The 21740-nt window shown below is 37.2% G+C and overlaps 1 protein-coding gene across 3 annotated transcripts in view; it reads left to right on the top strand.

Moving 5' to 3' along the window:
• The window catches only part of LOC108004121 (membralin), a 75614-nt gene extending 54726 nt beyond the window's left edge, over window positions 1-20888 (top strand). For all 3 annotated transcript variants that reach the window (XM_062084406.1, XM_062084405.1, XM_062084407.1), the window contains 3 exons: window positions 7967-8066; window positions 14293-14653; window positions 16299-20888. In XM_062084406.1, the coding sequence (XP_061940390.1) occupies window positions 7967-8066; window positions 14293-14653; window positions 16299-16504 (667 nt within the window). In that variant the 3' untranslated portion in view covers window positions 16505-20888. The remainder of the gene's footprint in view (window positions 1-7966; window positions 8067-14292; window positions 14654-16298) is intronic.
• The last annotated feature ends 852 nt before the right edge of the window (window positions 20889-21740 follow it).

Raw genomic sequence — 21740 nt, 5'->3', positions numbered from 1 at the left:
GGAATAATCAAGAATTTTCACGGTTTCTATTCCGTATTATTACACCAGGGGCCTTGTATATAACCGGTATAATGCAGTGGGACGCATTAAAGGCAGGATAAACCTTGGCATCCGTACAATAACCGGTACGAGCTTTGGCTGCCTGCTTTCGTATCACTCCACTTTTCCTTTTCTCGCCCCCTCTCCTTTCCTTTTTCTCTCTCTCTTTTTTTTTTCGAACTTGTCTCGAGTGCTCGCCTCGAGAGGTGGTTCACAGGTGGTATCGCATGATTAATGATCTTCACCGGGGATCCTTTACACCCTTGACATCTCTCGAAAGAGATCATTCCATCCCACTCAACGGATTTCCTCGAGTATTTTTAACGATTCAGTCAGAGTAGACGTGGGAGGGGGGCTTCGACTTTATCATTACGATTCTCTTTATCCTACGATTCTCTTTTGCTATTTGTTTCAGATTTGGAATTTGAATTTGAATCGTGTATACAATATAATAAATAATTCTCTTGTATATATATACACGAAAAATATTATTTACTATTTACAGCAATTTATCTTTATTTACTTATCAGTTCTCCTTAATTCCCTCTCCTTTTTTTATTCGAGATTAATAATAATAAATCGACGCAAATCCAACTTACCTTAAGAACTTAAAAAATTTGCTATAAATTTCATTTTCACTGGAGGGGGATCGATCCGTAGGATCATCCTCCCACTCGTTTCGCTGTTTAAACACAACTTATCGAACGAGAAGAGAGGAAGAGGAGAAAATCCATCCTCCAAGATTCGAAACGCGAGAATAGAAAGGATCCATCCTCTCGCGTGGAGGAAGAAGGATGAAATTTTTACGCGGGTTGGAGGTCCATTCGTAAGATTCTGTAAATACATTATCCAGATTTGCTGTCCATCTGAACGTCGAAAAATCTGCGGTATCCAAAGATAGATAGATAGAGAGAGAGAGAGCTTTGCCACGTGGTTACGATCCCACGACTCGTACACTCGTTGCACGCGTATTCCTTTCTTCTCTCCTCTCCTCTCCTCCACCGATCCATCCTTTTTTCCCACCCGTTACACCCGTAAACTCTCTTACGTATTTATCCACGGCCTTTTTGGCGTTGCTCGCCCGGTCCCGTGTGTTTGCGCCGATATTATTTCATTTTCCGCTACTCCAAAGCCTCGCCGCCCCTCGCGGGGGACAACTTCCCGTCCCGGGTTATAAGGGACGTGTAACCTTATTTGCTGGTGCATGGCCCGAGTCATCTACGTTATCCCGGATAGGAGTTATTTCTCCTGGTATCCTATCGCCACCTTTATTTCCCTCCCTCTTCCTTCGCCGGATTTATCCTACTCTCCAACGAATTCTTCCATTCTTCCAACCCTCGATCGATTGGATTAAATCGTCTCGATCGTATCCGATACGATTTTATGAATATTAAAATACGTAAGAATACGTTGAATGTTTTTTCAAACTTTTTTTTATTATTTCTTTTTGTAACAGGGGAAATGGGAAGGAAAATTTTTAACGATGACTAAAATTCGAACGCGTCATAAAGTCAATCAGCGTTGTAACGTAATATCATTTCCATTTAGATATTCCCATTTCTAATCGTCGATCAATCAAAACGAATCGAGAAAAAGTATCCATGAATCCGAAGATCGTCCCTTTATCGGTGTCATTGTCTCCGCCGCTCGGTCGAACCGATATATTTTCCTACCACTCCCTGTGAACGGGATACGCCACCTTCTCGAGGACGTCCCAGCTCTTCCGGTGACGTTTCCAGACACATCCTACCATTGGCCGTATCCGCTTGGTCACGCTGGCTTCGTTATACAAGGTGTCTTTACGGTAAACGAATAAAACCGTGCCTGAATTTTCACCCCAAACACACCTTCGATCTCCTGAAATCTCGCAAAATAATTCATATAAAATTCATATAAGGCGCACGAATTTTTTCCCTATTCCTCGACCATCTCTTAATCGAAATTCACTGTAATATTTTATTTCGACGAGTTTCATTTTCCATACTCCTTCCTCGGATATAACGTTTCCTCTTCTCGAGACACCCTGTACGTATCTCCTCGATCACGCGTACTTACACGTATCCCACGTACACAAGTGTACACCTGGTATAAGTATACGGTGGAGGAGTTTCGTTTCACCCCTGGTCGTTGGCCAGAGCCCTTCGAGTGGGCAGAGAGTAAAAAGGAGTTTCTCCTTCTCTATCAACTTCCTTCCTCCCTTCGCTCCTTCCTTCTCCCGCTCTCCTCCCTCCGCAACCGAGAGGGGATTGTTTGCACTCTTTACCCTCTTCTTTCGTTTCGCAGCCCCTTCTCCTTACCGGAGGCCACTCTCCTTTCCCGGTTCCCTTGGATCCTTGCCTCGGTCGGCCCGATCCACGCCCCACGGGATCTCGCCACCCCGCCGACCGAACCTCAGATTGCTTTTATACCGTGGATTGATTGACAATATACTTACGTTAGTCGAGTGGACCGTACAGTTATGGAGACGGTCACATCCCCCTCCTCCACCTTCCTTCTTTTTCTTTTTCCTTTCCACTCCCATTTCTTGCTTCCCCGCTTCTTTCTCTCTTTTCCTTCGACGATTCGCCCGTTGTTTTGACGATCGTCGATTTGATATCGTTCTTGTTTTCCATACCGTTGTAAAACTCCTTGCGATCTCTCCTCGGTGTTTCTGCAGTTTTACTTTTTTTCTTCTCGGCAAGAAGAAGGAACGTATAAACGATTTCTTCGAATCTCTTTACCTCTCGCTATGAATTTCTTATAATTAAAAATTTCATACGGAACGGAATCGAAGTATTCGCGAAAGGGGAGATTCCGTATTATTCGAAAAAATAAAAAAAAAAAGAGAAATATTCAATTTTTCCGCTATTTTCCTTTCCTCTCCAAGTTTTTCCTTCGTTTTTCCTTTTTTCCCTTTTTTCTCTTCCACCAAGTGGACCGTTCTTTCGTAATAATACCGGGCATAAGAGTGGCGAGGAACATTGAATAGGGCGAAGGATATCCGTTTCGTCCGGCGAATGGGTGGTCGGCTCCCTTTTAACCGTCTCCGCGTTACGCAACCATGTCCTTTGTCTCCAAGAATTCGCCCCGGTGTATTTAGAAGTTTGTTTGTTTTTCTCGGATTACCGAGGATCGCCGGCCCAAGTGAATTAAATAAAAGGGTTCCATCTCGCGACGATATTTCAGCGGGACGATTTTTATATACAGGGGGAGGGAAGGTCCCGATGTATCGTAAATCCATTGTCGGTATGTGTTGGCCTATCATGAATTGTGCCCTCGGAGAAAGTGAGAACGAAAGACAAAGTACGCCCCGGCGAATCCATTTCGCGTGATCTGATCCAGCCCGGAGAGCCCCTATATTGCATCGTAAATCTTCGAGGCTGGGAGAAAACGATGAACTGCAAATTGCAAATTCGCTCTTTATTTTGATATCTCCCGGTTTTCGGACGAGCTTTAAAATATCTTCGATCTTTGGACGAACGTTCTTCTTTTTCTTTTCTTCCTTATCAAATTTATCATTATAAATCGTTTGGAAATTCGGTTTATCAATTGTTATCAATTGACAACGAGCCGATAAACGTGATCTTGACGAAGATATCTATTTCACGCGCAGTGATAAATAAACGTGTCTTTAAATGATCACATATAATCTTTGTATTCAATTTTTTACGCATATTGTACAATATTACTTGGATTGTTTAACGCGTTTTCATATCGGATACTAAGTATCGGACACAATCGAATCAGAAATCCGATTATAACTTTTCCAATTTCCAATTAATCATCGGTCGATAATTGTCAAGTAGCGAAACAAAAATCGGCAGGAAATGGAGGAGTCGAAAGATGAGCGAATCAGTCGGTAGAACTTGGCGTTGATCGAATTACCGACGGGGCTTATCGCGCGAAAAATTCCCTAGCAACCGATCCGTAGAAAGTTGGCAACTTGTAAAAATCTGGCTGCAAGGTCCGAAAGTATCCCTTCTCGCGATCGTAAGGGTAGGGGTTGCGCGCTATTCACTGAATTCAGAATGCGTTTGGAGAGTCTCCAGTCTCCTCTTTACCTTTTCCATTCTCGGGAAAGACGTATGAATCGTCGTCGGATGGTTGCGGTTCCCTGAGCGTGGGACACTTTAGAGGCTATGTCCCCGGAATACGTAAATCGGGATTTTGAACGTGCATTCTTTCTCATCCTTCTTCCCTCCGCACTCTATTCCTCTATCTTTATGCTTTTTTCCCCTTTCCAGTGCTTACGTTAAAATCGAATTATCCTGTTATGCAAACGTTGAATTTATCTTATGGATCCTCGGATTTCTCCCCGTCCGAGCAACGCGTGGACCGGCGGGCTATCTTTTGGTTTGAAACCATTCGTTTCTTCTTCCCGATTCATCGACAGAATTGCGGAGTGATCGAAATTTAAATTTTTCGAAACGTTCGAACATTTTGCATTTCCCTGCTTTGTTTCCACTTGTATATTAAAAATTAAGAAATATATATATATATTATTGTTTCTTGCAATAAATTTAAAACAAAGCGGACAAGCATATTGTTTTTCACGGAACAACAAAAATTTTAATTTCTCTTCGCGATCGAATCTATATTGAAAAAAATCCAGATCGAATCAAAATTAGATCGTATGCGAAGTGATAATTTCGGTTTGAAAACAGCACATTGTTTAAAAATTAAAAAAAGAATTATTCCACGATCTAGAAATATTTTTGACACATATTCGAAGATAAAATGCTGAACAGGATATTTATAACTAAGTAGCGTATAGGGTGAACGTTATTTGAACTATCTTCGGTCTGATCAAACTCGGTCTCGATCTACTAGATGCTCGTGTAACTCGTGTACTAAACCGAAAACGGAATAGATCGGACGCCTAAACTGCATTTTACGACTGACAGGATCGTAAAACGTAATGCAGAACGGTTTTGGACCGTGCTTGACGTACATAAATTCGCACTGTGCAAGATTTTGGGGGCGTGTTGCACGTTCAGACGGAATCGTTTATGGAGAAGTAGCGTCGTCGGTGTTTAAGTAACAACCATCGACACGTATCTCGAACACGGTACGTAGTTTAATTCGTCCATTAGCTATGACAGGGTATATATATCTAATATATATTATTTATACAATTTTTTTAAACGAAACAATTTATCTTTATATTTAATTCTAAATTTTCTTCCGATTGAAATTTTGTCCTGTATACACGTATATATATATATATTTTTTAAAATGCAAATAAATAAAATTATTTAACTCGATTCGAACTTGGTTTCAATTTTATACAGTTTCGTTTGATTATATTTTTAATATTTTGATGCAAAAAATTAGATGTTGGTAAATGGCAATCAACGATGTTACCTGTGCAACATTTAAAATAATAAATTTATCGACGTAGCTTTGTAATATCGTGTGATCGCGCGATAAATAATAATTCATAACGTGATATATAATAACAGAAATTTAGGAGGGAGCGTTTTAAGGATCTCTGCTCCCAGCATTTTCGCGTTACAGTTTATTTTCCTAACGGTACGTTGCATATGATTAATTATAACTATTTAAACTGAATACATTTAATATTCATACAGAACGTCAAATATAATTATGCAACAGCTTCGCCATAACGCGGTTATCATTAATATGTAAAATTAGTTACTTCAGGATTAAATTCATCATAAAGTTTTCATTATTACGCTCCAGGCATAACGATAATCGGTTTGATATAATAAACATTACTATCTATTACTTGTCGACAATTATCGCGTGTTATTGCATCGATTATTTTTTTTTTTTTAAACAAAGAGAAGTTTTCGTTCGACGTTTATTGAGAATTTAATCTTCATCAGATTAGATACGTGGAAATTTTCATTTTTATTTATAAATTGGCGAGAATTATTTTTTCTTTTTTCCGAAAGGGGAAAAATATCGAGTTTCACAGCTTCGTTCGTTCGACGAGTTTAATCTTTTCGTTTTAAATACAATCGAAATTTCTATTATCTATTGTTTATTTAAATTATTCGACCGCAATTACGGGGTTGAGAAATTTTTTTAAAATATCATCGCGAAATATCATCGGGTGCAAGTATTTTTTAACGAAAAATAACGGTTGGATCGAGGAAATTTAGAAAAGTTTAAGCGTACGATTCATGAAATTAGTCAGTTTATTTATCGAAGGGATACGCAATAGCCATTTTTCTCGCCGTTTCCTCCATTTTTTTTTTCCCTTCACCAAGGCCAATGATGCAGTCCCAAGTTCGCCCTGAACCGCAAATATCGCCGAGCCTGTAACAGCTACTCGTAAAAATCACTTGATTACAACCCCTCCCTTATCACCTCGAGGGCCACTATAAGATGAGGCGGAAAGTAAAAAAAGTCATCCCACGATCTTTTTATGTTCATTGGGCAAAACGTGAGGAAAGTTTCCATACTCGTCTCATTTTTTCCTCTTATATCTCCCAGTTTTTTTTTTTTTTTTTTTTAAGGAGTCTATAATACCATAGGTTGTAATTTTGTCAATTTTATGCACAGCGGGGTGCAATAGCGAGCGATTCAAAGGTGATTCGCGCAATTATTACAAAAATTAAGAATTTCGGGTGAAAAGAATTCGAAGACGGATTCAAGATCTTGGAGGAGTTTTCGAACGAAGAGAATTTTGGATTTTTGAAGAAAAAGTTTTCAGCAATTTCGTAAATCGTGAGATTACGATTTTTAAAATTTTCGAAGAGCATTTGTCGGGAAGAAGAAATCGGAAGAAGAAAAATCTAGAATAATAGGGTTTTAAACGAGATTCGATTAACAAATTGAATATTTTTAGTTGGGAAAGAAGCTAATCGCATTAAGAATGGATTTATATAAGTTACGAGTTACTCTGTGTAAATTGTTCAATAAACAAATTAAAATCTTGTTTCGTACAGTTCCAAAGCGGCCATTATGAAAGGAAATCTTCGCGATTTTGTTCATCGAACGAGGCGAGGCACGAAAATACCGTAACAAGTAATTAAGTTAGAGGAAGATTAAGAGATAAAATGTTTCCATGTTTTATTTACCATAAAGCAAAGGTGGATTAATCCTTGACGCGATGAGAGAAAAAAGCTTTATGATATTTCGAGACGCGAAATCGGAAAGTTTCCCCGGATTTAAACGTTTCATTTTATTCATCCCGTAAACGAGTAACCCTTCGCAAAAATTTCGACAAATGGAAAATTGTATCGTTCGAAAACGATTATTTTCTTCGGTTCCGATTAGAAATTATAACGAATCGAATATTTCCTTTTTTTCAACAGCGAATCAAAGTTTCCAAAAATTGACGAATAAATTGTACAATATCGTAATAATTCCTCGAAGAGATTTCGTGTCAATTATTATTATTTCCTATTAATAACACGCCGAAGACAACGAAACGAAACTTCCGTTCCGATTAAATCGTTGCTCTGATTATATTTACATTCGGTTTGAACGACTGATACTGCAAATTTGTATTATTAATTCTCTTCATTATTATTATTATTGTTGTTGTTGTTGTTATTGTTATTATTATTATTATTATTACAAATTATCTCTCCCCCTTCTTTTATTTAAATATTATAGCGTGAAATTCATCAACGTTCGTTGTTTGGTTAAATTACGAGAAAAATCGTAAACGATTTATTACTTATAATTTTCCAGTCATACTAATGACGTCCCAGGTAACGCGACAGCCTTGATATTTCAATAGGCAGGAACCTGATATGATCTGATCGATAAAGCGTCCATGTTGTTGCACGGGTGCCAATATACCGTAAATATCGGGGAGTTATGTAATCTGTTAAGCGTAATATCGATGGCTGGCTTACAGATACGTAATAGTCGTGTATAATTTATATTTAATTCGAAGGAAACACTGGGTTTTCCCTCCCCCCTTCTTTCTCTTAAACCCACTCTCTAATCGATAATTCTTGATTTTCAGATTCTTCTACCTCTATCACTTCTCCTTCTATGCCTACCATTATCGATTCAACGGGCAGTACAGCAGTTTGGCTCTTGTCACGTCTTGGCTTTTTATACAGGTGAGTAATAATAATCGTCTATCGTTAAAAGGATCGAACCTTCTCTATTGAATCGAATTATATTTCAGAGATTATTAAGAGATGGCGATATCTTATCTCGATTTCATCACTTTTTACAACAAATCAATTCACCGCTTCGTTAGATACAATTTATCTTCCCGATATCTTATCGACATTGAAAAGACGGCGAGAATAATTCCATCATGTGCTGTTCCAAATATTCGATCCGATAATTTTTACTCGTTTCGATAACTACTTTCCAAAATCACGCATAATTTGGAATATCTCCATTGAACGGATCCACCCTCGATCCTCGTCATTACGATCCCCATCGATTTAATTCAGTCGAAGCCCAGTCGTCCCCAATCGAACCGACTTTCAGAGGGAGGGGGAGAGGGAGGGAACATATTTTCACGCACGGCGAACATCCGGGTCTAAGCAATTTGAAAGGCAAACACATTTGCAGCCCTCTTGAGAAATTCCTCGCGATCGATGTCAGAAAGGAATGATCGATCGGTTGAGAGGGGTGGTAGAGGGATGGAAGAAGGGGAAAAGTACTTCGTGACATAATTTCTAAACGCGCCGTTCCCGTTGTTCGAGACCCATTCCTTGATAAGCCACGGCGGCCGTACGGTTAAACCGAAACCGTAGATATTCTTTAAAAAAGTAAAGACAGATTTCGGCGATATTTAATAGGAAATTCAATTCCAGTTTCGATTCGATTCGAACGCGAACGTTGATTCGAAGAACGCGATGAATTTTATAATAATAAGATTTGGAACAGAGAATTATAAGAAGAATAACAAGTAACAATAATTATATCATAGAATAGAATAGATCAAGGAAAGGGGATAAAAGTATATTTTTAGTAAAAAGAAAGATCGGCTTCATTACTTTTTAGACACTTTTTACCCGGTCGAGCGTTTTCTCTCAAGTAGGTCGGTTAAAGTATTTCTGATTAATGGCCGCTTTTTCACAGCGAATAAGCACAATTGTTGTTCCCGTGAAAACTTTTCTATTCGCGCTCCTGTCTTAATCCTGAAATGTTTTACAAGCTAAAGTACACAGGAAGGATACATTTCTGTATTTTTCACCCGATAAATACCCGGGTCTATTTGTAGACACAGAGAACTACGTTTCTCAGTTAACGATTGTCCGCTATTAGCGGATACTTTGTTGGCCGTTGACAAAATTTCGTAGATATTCCTTAATTCTGCAACTATTTCATTTTTGATTTTGGTTTTTTGGATTCATTTCTTTTCCCCTGAAAATTATTAAATTATATTTCTCTAAATTTGGTATCTCTGATAGTTTGAAAGATGATGGTATAGATATAGGATAGGTTAAAGATAATTAGTTACTCGAAGAGAGAGATTTCAAGTCGAAGGATACGAGAAGAAAAGGGAGAATATTTTACGTGGAATTCCTGTAAGTGGCTTCTGGTGAAAGTTCTGCTATTGACAGTAACGGTAGCGAATGAAGAGGCTGGTTTGCAGTCTAGACCCGGCCATCGCTCAAACTTAAGTTACGTAAACGCGACCAGGACAATGCACTTGACAGTTCAATCGATCAGAATAATTTAATGCCAACTTGGGATTTCAATGAGCGGACATAAATACCATTTGCCCTCACTTTTCTCTCGTGCAACCTCTTTCTCCCTCGAATATTATCTCGATCTAGACGTATCTAGACGTACCTTTCTTCTGTAATTACGATTACAGAATTTTCATATTTTTCATTCGTACTTAAAATTCGTATATTAAAATTTCTATATTTTACCCTCTCGAGCAATTTTTTCTTATCTCTTTGTCGAAAGTTCCTTTTTTATTATTTTCCACTATTTTTACTACACGGATTTAGAAAATTAGAGAAGACGATGTTTTATTAAAATTTATTCTTGTCTTGCAATACCTCGTATCGAATTTTATCGACACACGTTGATTTATTAAAATATTATATTTTAATTCTCTCTACATTCCAGCCAACTGTTATTGTCACACAAGACTTTGATACCATTCTTATAAATATCGTTCAAAGGGGATACATAATTTTTTATATATATATATATATACATAAAATGAACGTAAAGCATCTCCTTTCAATCGATGTACATTTTATAATACCGTTTCTCCTAAAAGAATAGACGTATTCCCGTACAAATCTCATTGTTCGAAGCCGATTTTTACCCTCGATACAATTATATATTCCGGATAATCTGATTCGATAGCGTAGCTTGATAATGAATCATAATTAGATGATCGGGACGGTATTAACAGTTATTATTATAATGGCGTTACGATAGCTAGGTGTTGCGTTAATAACCGAGTTCGGTATGCACTGTATATATATTTTGCGTGGAAAAATTAAATACCATTAAAGTGTAATGGGCCGGCTAATTAGCCGATAAAAGATACCGAATGAATAACAGATTCGGCTTGTTGTATTTCCCTCACAAAAGGAATATACGTATTTTATCGCACCGTCGCGTATTAAAAGTAGAATGGAATTTGCAATTTGCTCACGGTAAATGGAAATATTCGAAGGAGATAATAATGGGCGAGGATACGTGTGCCATCGAATCGATCCTGCGAGTGTTTTAATTTGACTGTGTAATTAAAAATTGTTTAAATCGTCGGTTAAAAGAAATGTATGTATTCTGTATATATTTTATTTCTTGCTTATTACTGCTGGGGGATAGTCGAAGATTATATATGTATATATATATATATGAAGATGCATTTGAAAATTGTGTCTGAGAAATAATAGATTTCGATTTGATCGATATTCATTCTTCCGTATGTAGTTCGAGTGAGTTGTATTTATATGTTTTATTCTTTTTATTATTGAAAATATCTCCGTTTGCTGGATTATTATTCATTTCAGTAATAATTCATCGAATATTGGTGGCACGATCTCAATCCACTTCTACATTTCGTTATCGTATCGAAAGTAATACTAAATTTCACGAAACTTAATACTTGTACGTAATTAATTACTATCTAAATGCTAATAATACAAATAATAATAATAATAATAATAATAATAATATTCACATTTCTATTAAACGAATCAAATTTAAATGGTCCAAAAAGAAATGTAAAATTCAAAAATACTTTCTTTTATAATTTTCTATATTCCGTATTCTATATATATATATTATATCATCGTATAAAGATATCAAATTACATAGAAAATTTAATACTCGAATTTAATTAATTACTACACAAAATATATTAAATAACATGTAATACCGCACGAAAAACAAATTCAAAAAAGAAAGACATACTTTTCCAAAATCTTCCAAAATACATTTTCACTGTTACCAAATTATGCGAAATCTAATTACCCCAATAAACAAAAAAAAAAAAAAAAGAAATCCAAAAAGAAAAAAAGAGAAAGAGACAAAGAGAGAGAGAGAGAGAAAAGAAATCACTTTTCCAAAAGCATATATACCTCCCCTCCATAATTTCCACCCTCTACACCGTTATATTCAATGACCACTACCCTACATCAGGTGCCACCGGTCCAATAATATTCCTCGAGCGTTGAAATTAAGTTACTTACTCCTGTCCTAGTCGCGATTAACATCGGCCGATAGTTAAACCGGGGGTGTTCGTTAACAAGAACAGCCATCCGGCCAAGCAACGATCAGACAATTATTTCCCCGGGAACGAGTTTATGAATAGAGAGGTCAGAGGAAAATTCGAAAACCCGGAGGGCAACGAGACACGATCGGCTAGACTCGAATCGTTTCGACTTCCTCCTCCTTCTTCCCCTCTCCTTCTCTCTCTCTCTCTCTCTATCTATCTATCTCCGCCTGGCTCCCTTCTTTTCCGTGTATATAGGTGAGAGAGTCGAGGCGATTAGCCCCGCGGCGTGATTATATGCGGGGGGTCGATATCGATGTCATCGGCGTTGATTATCCACCAAACGAAAATCCGGTTTCCTCGGTAACCCGTTTCACCCTGGATATCGTGTTTTAATCTCTGACCATCCTTTCCACCCCCCGTCCAGGTTTATCCTACCTGATGCTGCTGTTATCCTTTTTTTTTTTGTTTCTTTCTTTCACGAAAACGATGCAGATCCGTTTCGTTATATCGAATCGAATCACTCTGGATATTATTTCCTTCGTGTCGGCGACAGATGCTCCCACGGTCTCGAGATATCTATTTTTCTTGTTCGGCCGGTGTTCCAGGCTCGTTCCTTTTAACTGTTCTTTGTTTCTTTCTTTCTTTTTTTTTGTTTCTTTGGATTCTGCATCGGTTTGCATCATTTTATGATTGGTGAGATTCCGTTTCGAAGGAGGAGGAGCTGTTCAGAATTTTCGTGTCGCCCGAAGCACGAGTTCTATCGAAACGGATCTCTTCGATATTTCTGTGATATTCGAATGTTGTTTCTTGTAAATATTCGAGCATTTTATATACGAATTTTTATTGTACATTGTTTTAAAAAATTCTTCAAAAAGTGTTCCACGAATAAATTAATCTCGTTTGAATATTAATTTGAATCGTTGAAAGAAAATATGAGAGTTCTGATTTTAAATATAAAAATTACCGTTTATCGAGAATCTTATTGATTATTTAACTTGAAAATGTGTGTAATTAATTATGATCCTTTTTTGGAAAAATTTCGAGTACGAGTATGATGTAATCTTTTGTAAGAGCATCGCCATTTTTAGTAATAAATACTCGAAACGTTGTTATTTTCACGATTATCTCGATTACGTGACAAATCGAATCGGCCATTAAATTTAAACTAAGTTCCATTTTAAGTTCCATTTAAGATAAATCGATTAATCTCAAGATCTTTCTCTTTTTAAATCTTGTTAAGAAAAATAAATTTAACAATCACGTTCCCAATTTTTCCCCTCTATATTATGAATTGCAATAACTCGAGTTTACAAATTTTCCTAAAATTTACACTAAAGTTACACTAAAAACACGTAAAACTAGCGATTTTAATCAAGAGTTAGGAAAACTAGCGTACCAAATTCCTAATTTTCTTCGCTACGATTTTATCGCGAAATAAATTATCACACATTTGGAAAATATAGAAACCAAAGTAAAATTTCGTGAAAATTATCACTTTAATATAATCACTTTCGAGAATCTCCAATTACCACCCCTCTTAGAACCCTATCACAATTTTAAAAATTTTCCATAATTTTCCTTATTCTCCCCTCCGGAAAAAAATTATATTGAAACGCGATTCGACGCGCGGATTATCCGAATAATATCCGATCGAAACACCTCATCAATAATCATCGCGCGAGATTCTCAATCAACGTATCCTTCTCCGCCAATTTCAATTCGACAAGTTTCATTAATATTTCGAGGGGTTGAATTTCGATCGGCCGAAAATAGCCAATCTTGCGTCATTGTGCCCGTGGAAATTTTCTTATTTGTCCTACCATAACGCGAAATTATTCATACCATATGAATGCACGCGCGGAATGTTTGCAACTACGGGGTGAATAAGAGGGGTATTGCGGATCGATGTGTGGGCGAGAGAGAAAGAGAAAGCGAGCGAGGAACGAGAGAAACGGTATAGAACAAATTTGGCGAATTTCCATATAAATTTGCTGGACAGAAGCGACACACGCACACACGCATCGCGCGCGCATACACGCCTACGCTTTTCGAACAAGCGATATCACGCACGAGGGCCTGTGTGCCTCGTGCCTGTGTCTCCCATCTAACACTCTCGATGGCGCTACAAATTCCGCAAACTAAGTACGATCGTTTTAATATAGCTTCCTGAATCAATGATACCGAATGTGATTATTAATCGAGGTATTATCGAAAGGGAAATTTCGAGTGGGAAAGTGGATTACGCTCGTCGAATGCTCTCGTTCCGTATATATTTTTTCCACCAAATATTGCACGTGTCCATACTTTTGAAATATGGATACAATTGCGAAGTTTTTTTAAATTGTTGATTTGATTATCAAAAAAAAAAATCGCTTTAATTTGATAACGGAGGACAATATATACATTGGAACACGCGCATTTTTGACGAGCATCTTTTATTATTTCTTAATAATCGACGTTAAAGTGAATTGCTCTTTTTCTATTTACTAATAATAAAGTACTGATAGATCCGAGTGTTTCAACGAGAAAATTTCAAATTCCCTAAACTGGGATGGGAGAAGAGGCAGGGACGAATACCACCACTCTCTTAAAAATATATAAAAAAATAACCAATGTACATTTACTCAACATTTCAGCACTCGATGCTATACTTCTTCCACCACTACGAGTTGCCCGTGATCCTGCAACAGGCCCAATTACAGCACCTTCTGTTCCGAAATCACGCACAGGCAGGTATGGCCGAGCAACCCTCGCCAGAGCAACCCTCACCCATTTCGAATCGGGCGTTGACCAGTACCGAGCCAACACCTGAACCCTCACCTGCCAGAGAGTCGGCGATCGCCACCGAGAATCAACCGCAACCAACCCCGTCGGCCCCGTTGCAGCAACCCGGATCCGACCCGACCAACCCTGCCAACGTGTCCGAGGAACGTGTCGAGCGTGCCGCAGCGGCGACACCATCTTCGGCGTCCTCCAACGAAGAACAGAGTAACGAAGGTAACTGAAATTGTTCCAATCATTTCCATTTATCGTTCGTCTATTTTCTTTTTATTCGTTTCTCTCTTTCTCTTTTTTTTTAAATTACTTTGTTGGCTGACGTTTCTTTGGTTTTTTCCTTTCCAATCTTGTCATCGTCTCATGATATACGTTTAAGAAATTGAGGAATTGGAATGGAACGGTCGATGAATACAGAATTTTTTTGGAATTAATCAACGTATCTCCAAGTTATATCAAGTTTATATGTTTCTACGCGATTAATTTCAATTTTCGATCATTCTTAGATCGTTATTGCTTTAGAGATTTAATATAATCGACACGGATTACGGATTACTGGGTTACTTTTGAATCAGACAGTGTTTAAATTTATATATATATATATTTCCAATCATCTTTTAAAATGAAACAAACATAATCGAATAATCTTACGACTTGGAAAAGAAAAAGTTACTGCGAAAATGTAATTTTAAAAAAATACTTTATATTTTTTATACGTATACTCTGAGGACAAGACGGTGAATATTAAAACTGGAGCGAAATTCGTAAGGAATATATTCGAATATATTCGAGAGTTGGTCTCATGAATATTTTTTGCATCGTGAGTATCCGCAACGATTCTCAAGAGTTACTACTCTCGAATGTATTTGCGTTCCTTAAAAAAGGAAAAAAAAAAAAAGAAAAGAAAAGAAAAGAAAATTAATCTTTCGTTCGACGATCATTTTACTTTCCAGAATTTTAGAAAATGAAAAAGAAGTACATACGATATTCCAACTTTTCAGCTTCGCGGCAAAAGATTTAACTCGTCGATGCGATGACTTTTTTTTTTCCCTTCTTTCTTTCCCCGAAATTTTCACCCCCGAATCTTCTTGCTCGTGATTCCGAGCGCCGAGTGCAAATTTAATGAATATCCACCGCACTTTAATCACGTTTCATTGATCCGGCGTGTAATATTAATTTTCATAAAAGACACTTTGTAATTGCACGTCCGTTTTTACAACTTCGTCATTTTCATATGCCGTTTTTCCAACGTTGTGCTGCTTTTTGATACAGAGCTTACAGAGCAGAATGGGAAAACATTTTTTTTCTCCCCCCCATCCCCTTCGTTCACGCCTCGCACCTTCACACCATTTTTAATCCTATTATACATTTTCATTTCGTGTAAATAAAATGATATTTCGATCGAATCGTAATTCCGAGCCGAGTCTCGAATAAAACGCGCAATTACTCACATTTTGATTAGGATTATCCGAATCTCGAGAGAGGTTGGAAATAGTTTTCGTGAATTCGTCGTGTCGATACTTTTACAATATTCTAATTCCGTTTCAAGATTATATTTTTTGATTTTTAATAGCGGTATGCGATCGCCGACAAACAATTTTTGCGATAAATATTTCCTTCTCTTCTTTCTCTTCCCTCCAAAAGACAGACAAATAAACCATCAACATCTCTTTACCATCAAATTTACCCAACAACGCACGGTTCACATCAAATGTGATTTCCTCCATTTCTTCTTCCATCGTCAAATCATTGGATCACCCCTCCCTCCCCCAAAATCATTCATCTTCGCCCAAAAATTCCGACCGATCCGTTCGTTCGCTCTTCCCCCCTTCTTCTTTTCTCTGTTGAAAATTCGTTTGAACCGTAGCAACAGGGGGTAGCACCGCCGCCACTGAGCAGCCATCGCCGGACGGGAAATCGGATTGTAAAACGGAGGTGGCGATATCTGGCGTCTCCTCCTCGAAGATCGGGGACAATGGATCATCGACCGATAGTTCGACGACGGAGGGGTTCGAGGTGATCGAGGCCACGGAGGCGACGCGGAAGGAAACGACATCCTGTCAGGACAAGTAGAGGAACATTAAACGCCTCGAGCCATGCCAGTTGCATATACACCCGGATAGTCGAGGAGAGGTGGGAGGTTGTCATTTCAGCGCGGGGTGCATCCGCGAGAATAGATCGTCTTGAAGCCGAAGACCTCGAGGTTCGCAGACAATTGAAACGGAAAGGGAGAGGAGAGAGAGAGAGAGAGGGAGGGAGAGAGACAGAATAGAACCGTATCGCTTAGCAGGATGGACCGTTGAACGCTTATCGCTCGAATGATACGTTTATTTTTCTTTTTTTTTTTTTTTTCAACTTACGAAAATGAAGAGACAAGACACCACGGACAATACTTGCTTTCGCAAGAATCGAACAATTATGTCGTATAACAATATATTTCGAACAAATTTTTGTAATTTTGGCAACGGATCACGCGTTGAAAACAAATTTTTATTAGTTTAACGGGGGGATATGATGATGCTTCCGCGAGAATTGAACGATGATTTTGTAATTTGATTGAGAACGATTCTGGACAAATTTCGATTTTTTTTTTTTTTTGTAATGGAGACAGGAAGCGGACGGACCATTATTATTTGCGTAACCGAGATCGATATCGAACGATTTGGAAAAAAATTATTTTTGTAATTTGACATGGATCGTACGCTTCTGCAAGAATTGAACGACTTGTTTTGTAATCGATGTAAAAAACGATTTAGAAAAAAATTTCGATCCTTTACTGGGGGCAAGGGGCGGATTACGTTTATATTTTGTAATTAAAATTGGTATCGAATGATTTTGAAAAAAAAAAATTTCTATCGTTTTGACATTGACTACTATACGCTTCTGCAAGAATTAAATGTTTATTTTGTAATTGAGATCGAAACGTTTTTACAAAAAAAAAAAAAAAAAAAAAAAAAAAAAGAAAAAAAGAAAAAAAAAATCTCGATCCTCCGTTCAGAACGAGGAAAATGTATGGACCATACATTTTTAGCGTGGACCATTAACACTTCTGTCGGAATTAAACGTTCATTTTATAATTAAAAATCGGTTTTGAAAAAAAAAAATACAAAATCTCGATTATCTTTTATTTGATACAGAAAATGTGTAGAATTATAAGTAATCAAGCACACATCACGTATATTTTACGATTAAAATTGGCATTGGAACGATTCTGGGGAAAAATCTCTGTCGGTGCACTTTGTCCATGGATTGACTTATTTTACAATATCGGGATTCTGATGTCGAACGATTCTGAAAAAAGAAAAAAAAAGAGAGAAAATCTCTATGATATTTCAACACGAACGTACTCGAGAAATTCAAGAAGGCAGGAAGTGAATGAACCATTTCTGGCCGAGATTAAACGTTCATTTTTTCCGAATGATTAATAATTAATCGTTATAAAAAAAAAAAAGAAAAGTCTCGATTCTTTTAACAGAAACGAATACCATATACATATATATATATATATACCATATTATATATATCATATATATATTAAAATGATATAATATATTATGATATAATGATTACTTATATATAATATATATACATGTATATGGATACAACACTTCTGTCTAATTAACAGTTCATTTTCAAAATGAAAAATCGGCATCGAAAAGAGGAAAAAAGGAAACATCCGGCGATTCCTCAAGCGAGAAATATACAGAGAAGGCACCGTAAGGTATAGTTTGACGCCGGGTGTTAGGTTTTAACGAGTAATCAGGAGCTGCGAGGATCGGTGAAACGGGATAACCAGTGACTGGATTTCATCGTGTACGCGGATCCAGATCGCGTGGAAATATACCTTCCCTCTGTTGAAAGGTTAACGCATATGCGGTATACGTGTATACGTATAATATCGTTTCCTCGAGGTCAGAGGGAAAGGCGAAACTTGGGAAGGATGCTCGGGGAGATAGTTTATCATTACACGACACGCGTGTAAAGCGACGGGCAACGCCTGGATTCAACGAACGACGATCGATTTTTATCGTAAGGAATAAATTATTAATATAGATCTCCACGACATCCGTTGTGGAGGGGAACGCTTCTCGCGATTCGATCAATTTTTTTCCTCCATCGGACAGAATCGAGAGAGGCTATATACGCTTTTTTCTTTTTTATTTTCGCCTTTTTCTTGGGAAATTATATCTGAAATATATAGACAGCGAGAGATTGCGAGTTCCTCGGGGCGCAACAAGTTGGAGTTCCTTCGCTGAATATTCCGTCTTTCCCGTTGTTTGCTTGTTCCATGATACGTAAAAAGAGATTTCTTCCGACTGGACGGATGGGTTGTTGGTCGTGGCGATTGACAGCACGAGCGAGCGCGCGTCGTAGAGAACGAGGATTTTTAACTCTTCAAGCGGTTGCACGGTGCAATGGAAAATACGCACGGGAATGTTTTTTAACAGCCAGCAATACTTGCGTTGCGAAGGTTAGATTTTCTCTTTGTATTTATTATTTTTTTTAATCCTTCGAGTGGGCGTCACTTGACGAAGATATTAGAGGAAATGACGAATATTTTATTGATTGGATTGGATTATACTTTTCTTTGCATTTTAACATTTTTCCTTGATGAATTTGCTCGCGAATATAAATATAATAGATATAATAGATGTAATAAATATATTTATATATAAATATATTGTGAATATTAGGTAAGTAGATAATTATATCGAGCTCGATAATAAACTCACGAAAATCGAAAATTTCGAATTTTACGTAAGAAACTTAATACAAAGGATAGAATTAATGAATGCTACATTTTTAATAACAATTTCAACAATTTGACAAAATGATAAAGGTAAGAGAAGCTCGACTTGCATTCATTTCCATCCGTGACGAATTATTGTTTATTTCTCACTCGTGTAACCGATAATCAAACCGATTAATTAATTTATCCTCGTTCTCTTCGCCAGATGAGAATCGACGCCACGTGTCTCTCTCTCTGAACATCGAATCAAAAGATAATTCTCGAAATCGAAATTCATGCACGAACAAATGGATATATATATATATATATCATCTCTCTGAACGATCTCGTGTAATCTTAATGTTTGCGAATCCTTGTTTACGACGAGCGCCATTTTGTATAAAAAGAAGCAAATGCCGGAGGATCCGATTTCGTATCTCGCAGCAAGTTCTTCAACATTGTTATCCTTTAAGCTTATGTAAGTTTAAAATTAAGGGGATTTGTAGTACGCTAGATGTGTGTGCTCGATGCGAATACATTGGCACACTCTTTTTAAGGAAATTAAACGGTGCATTGACTTAACGATTTAAAAAAAAAAAAAAGAAAAAAAAAAGAGAAAACGATAAACGAACGAAATAAAAAAAAAAAGTAAATTTATTAAATAATTAGAATAAATAAGGGGCGAAACTATATCTTTTATCGTCGATGCTAAGTTTTCACTTTGACACGTTGTTATCTCTGAGAGAAATTTTTCAGTGGCATGTCATTTCTCTCTCAAGGAAACTTTTTTTTTTTTTTTTTTAATAATTAATGATGTTAATGTAATAATGTATTTTTCAAGGTGTGAAAAAAAAAAATAAGAGACACGAGTATGCGAATGAGAAAATTGATGACAGAACTTGTTAAGAGATACTTAGTGCACATATATACATATTATATAAATATAAATATATACATATATATTTATTCTTTACTGTAAACGTTTCTTCAATCGTGTACATGTAAAAGAAGGATGTTGGGTGTTCGTGGCGCTTTGAACACTGTAAATTTTTTTGTAAAGGTCGGCGAGAGACGTTTCTAACGGGTTTGTAAAGTAAGATAGAAGGGGAAAAGAAGAGAGAAAAGAGGGAGGAAACGAGAAAACGGGGAGAAAAAAAAAGAGGAAAAAGAGAACACGAATATCGTCGTTTATTGTTTTTAAAACCGTTTTAAATTCGATCCACCTGTGTAAAATATTTTCCTAAAACTATTTACGACGTAAAAAGTCCGTTTTTCCGTTTGGTTGTACATAATACTGCACTCTACGATTAATTATTATTATGATTATATAACATTGCTGCTCTTGCTGGTATATTATAAATAAACGTAAAGGTGTTGCAATTCAGTGTGGTTAACACCTTAATCCGGATCTTTTCTTGCGTTACACCGTTTAAGCACTTTATTTGTTTATTGTCGTTGGTATAAAAAAGGCTTCTCAGTCATTGCGTTTGATTTAATTTTCTCCCTTCATTTATATATTAGATTTAGCGGAAATCTCGTAATCCTGTAATTTCCTTTCGTCTATTCGACGAGATTAATTCGTATAGATATTGGATATAGTATAATAGTTTTTAAGTATTTTTTCGGAAGTTTATCATGGGTTAATCTTATTTGATTATTCTTAAAAAAAAATTTTTGAAAATTGTAAAAATATTTCTTCAATTCAAATACATTGTAATATCCCATTAACGTGATTTTTGTATCTATAATTGTGAATTATTCGAATGGTTTTTGCATAAAAAGGGCAAATTTTTTTTTAATCCGACCTAACAACAACGTCGTAAATGGAAAAATTCTTTTTTTTTCTTCCAAAATTTACATTCCACGTATTTATTTTCCAGCCGTTCCAACGTATTCATCCAAGGTATCCAAGGTAAGATGCTTCCATACTAAAAAAAAAAAAAACAACAATCTCGATTAAATCCGTTATTAACCCGCGCATAAACGGATCCATCAGGTCAGATGAATCGAATTCCTCTGGCCACAATCGTCGAGAAACTCGGAATACTCAGATCCATTTCAGGCGCGAGAAGGCGCAAGATTTAAAACAGATTCCCGTGAAATTGGGATTGATTGTTCAAGCGAGACAACGGGTACAAGTCGAAGGTTGAATCTCGTCGAAGACGCGGCTTCCGGGGGAAGAGTGGGTGGAAGCGCCGAAATAGACAAATAGGGGGGGTTGTGTACCTTGGAGAGAGAATCAAACAGGTGGCGTGGCGGAAGAGGAGGCGGGAAGGGAGGAGGAGGAGGATGGAATGGTTTCTCGTTCCGTTGGAAAAAGGGGTGAAGGGGAGGGAAGGAGGAGGGATCTCGCGAGAACGTGTGGGAAGGAAGGGACACGACAGTCGTACAAATGTAACAATTTATTTTCATTACGACATAATTAGGAACGAGACCCGTGACTCGATGCCTTCTCCCTTTGCGTTGACTCGCACACAGGCAACGCCCTTGGTCAAGTTTAAGGTTCGATCGATAGGGGATTGCCTGTCGTTTGGATTTTTCGTGCGTGGGATCGAGTTTAAAGCATGTGCATTCGCGGTT

This window comes from Apis cerana, linkage group LG14, assembly GCF_029169275.1.
Source record: "Apis cerana isolate GH-2021 linkage group LG14, AcerK_1.0, whole genome shotgun sequence".
Classification (NCBI taxonomy): Eukaryota; Metazoa; Arthropoda; class Insecta; order Hymenoptera; family Apidae; genus Apis; species Apis cerana.
The sequence above is the reverse complement of the archived record's forward strand: the minus strand, read 5'-3'. Positions and strand labels throughout refer to the sequence as shown.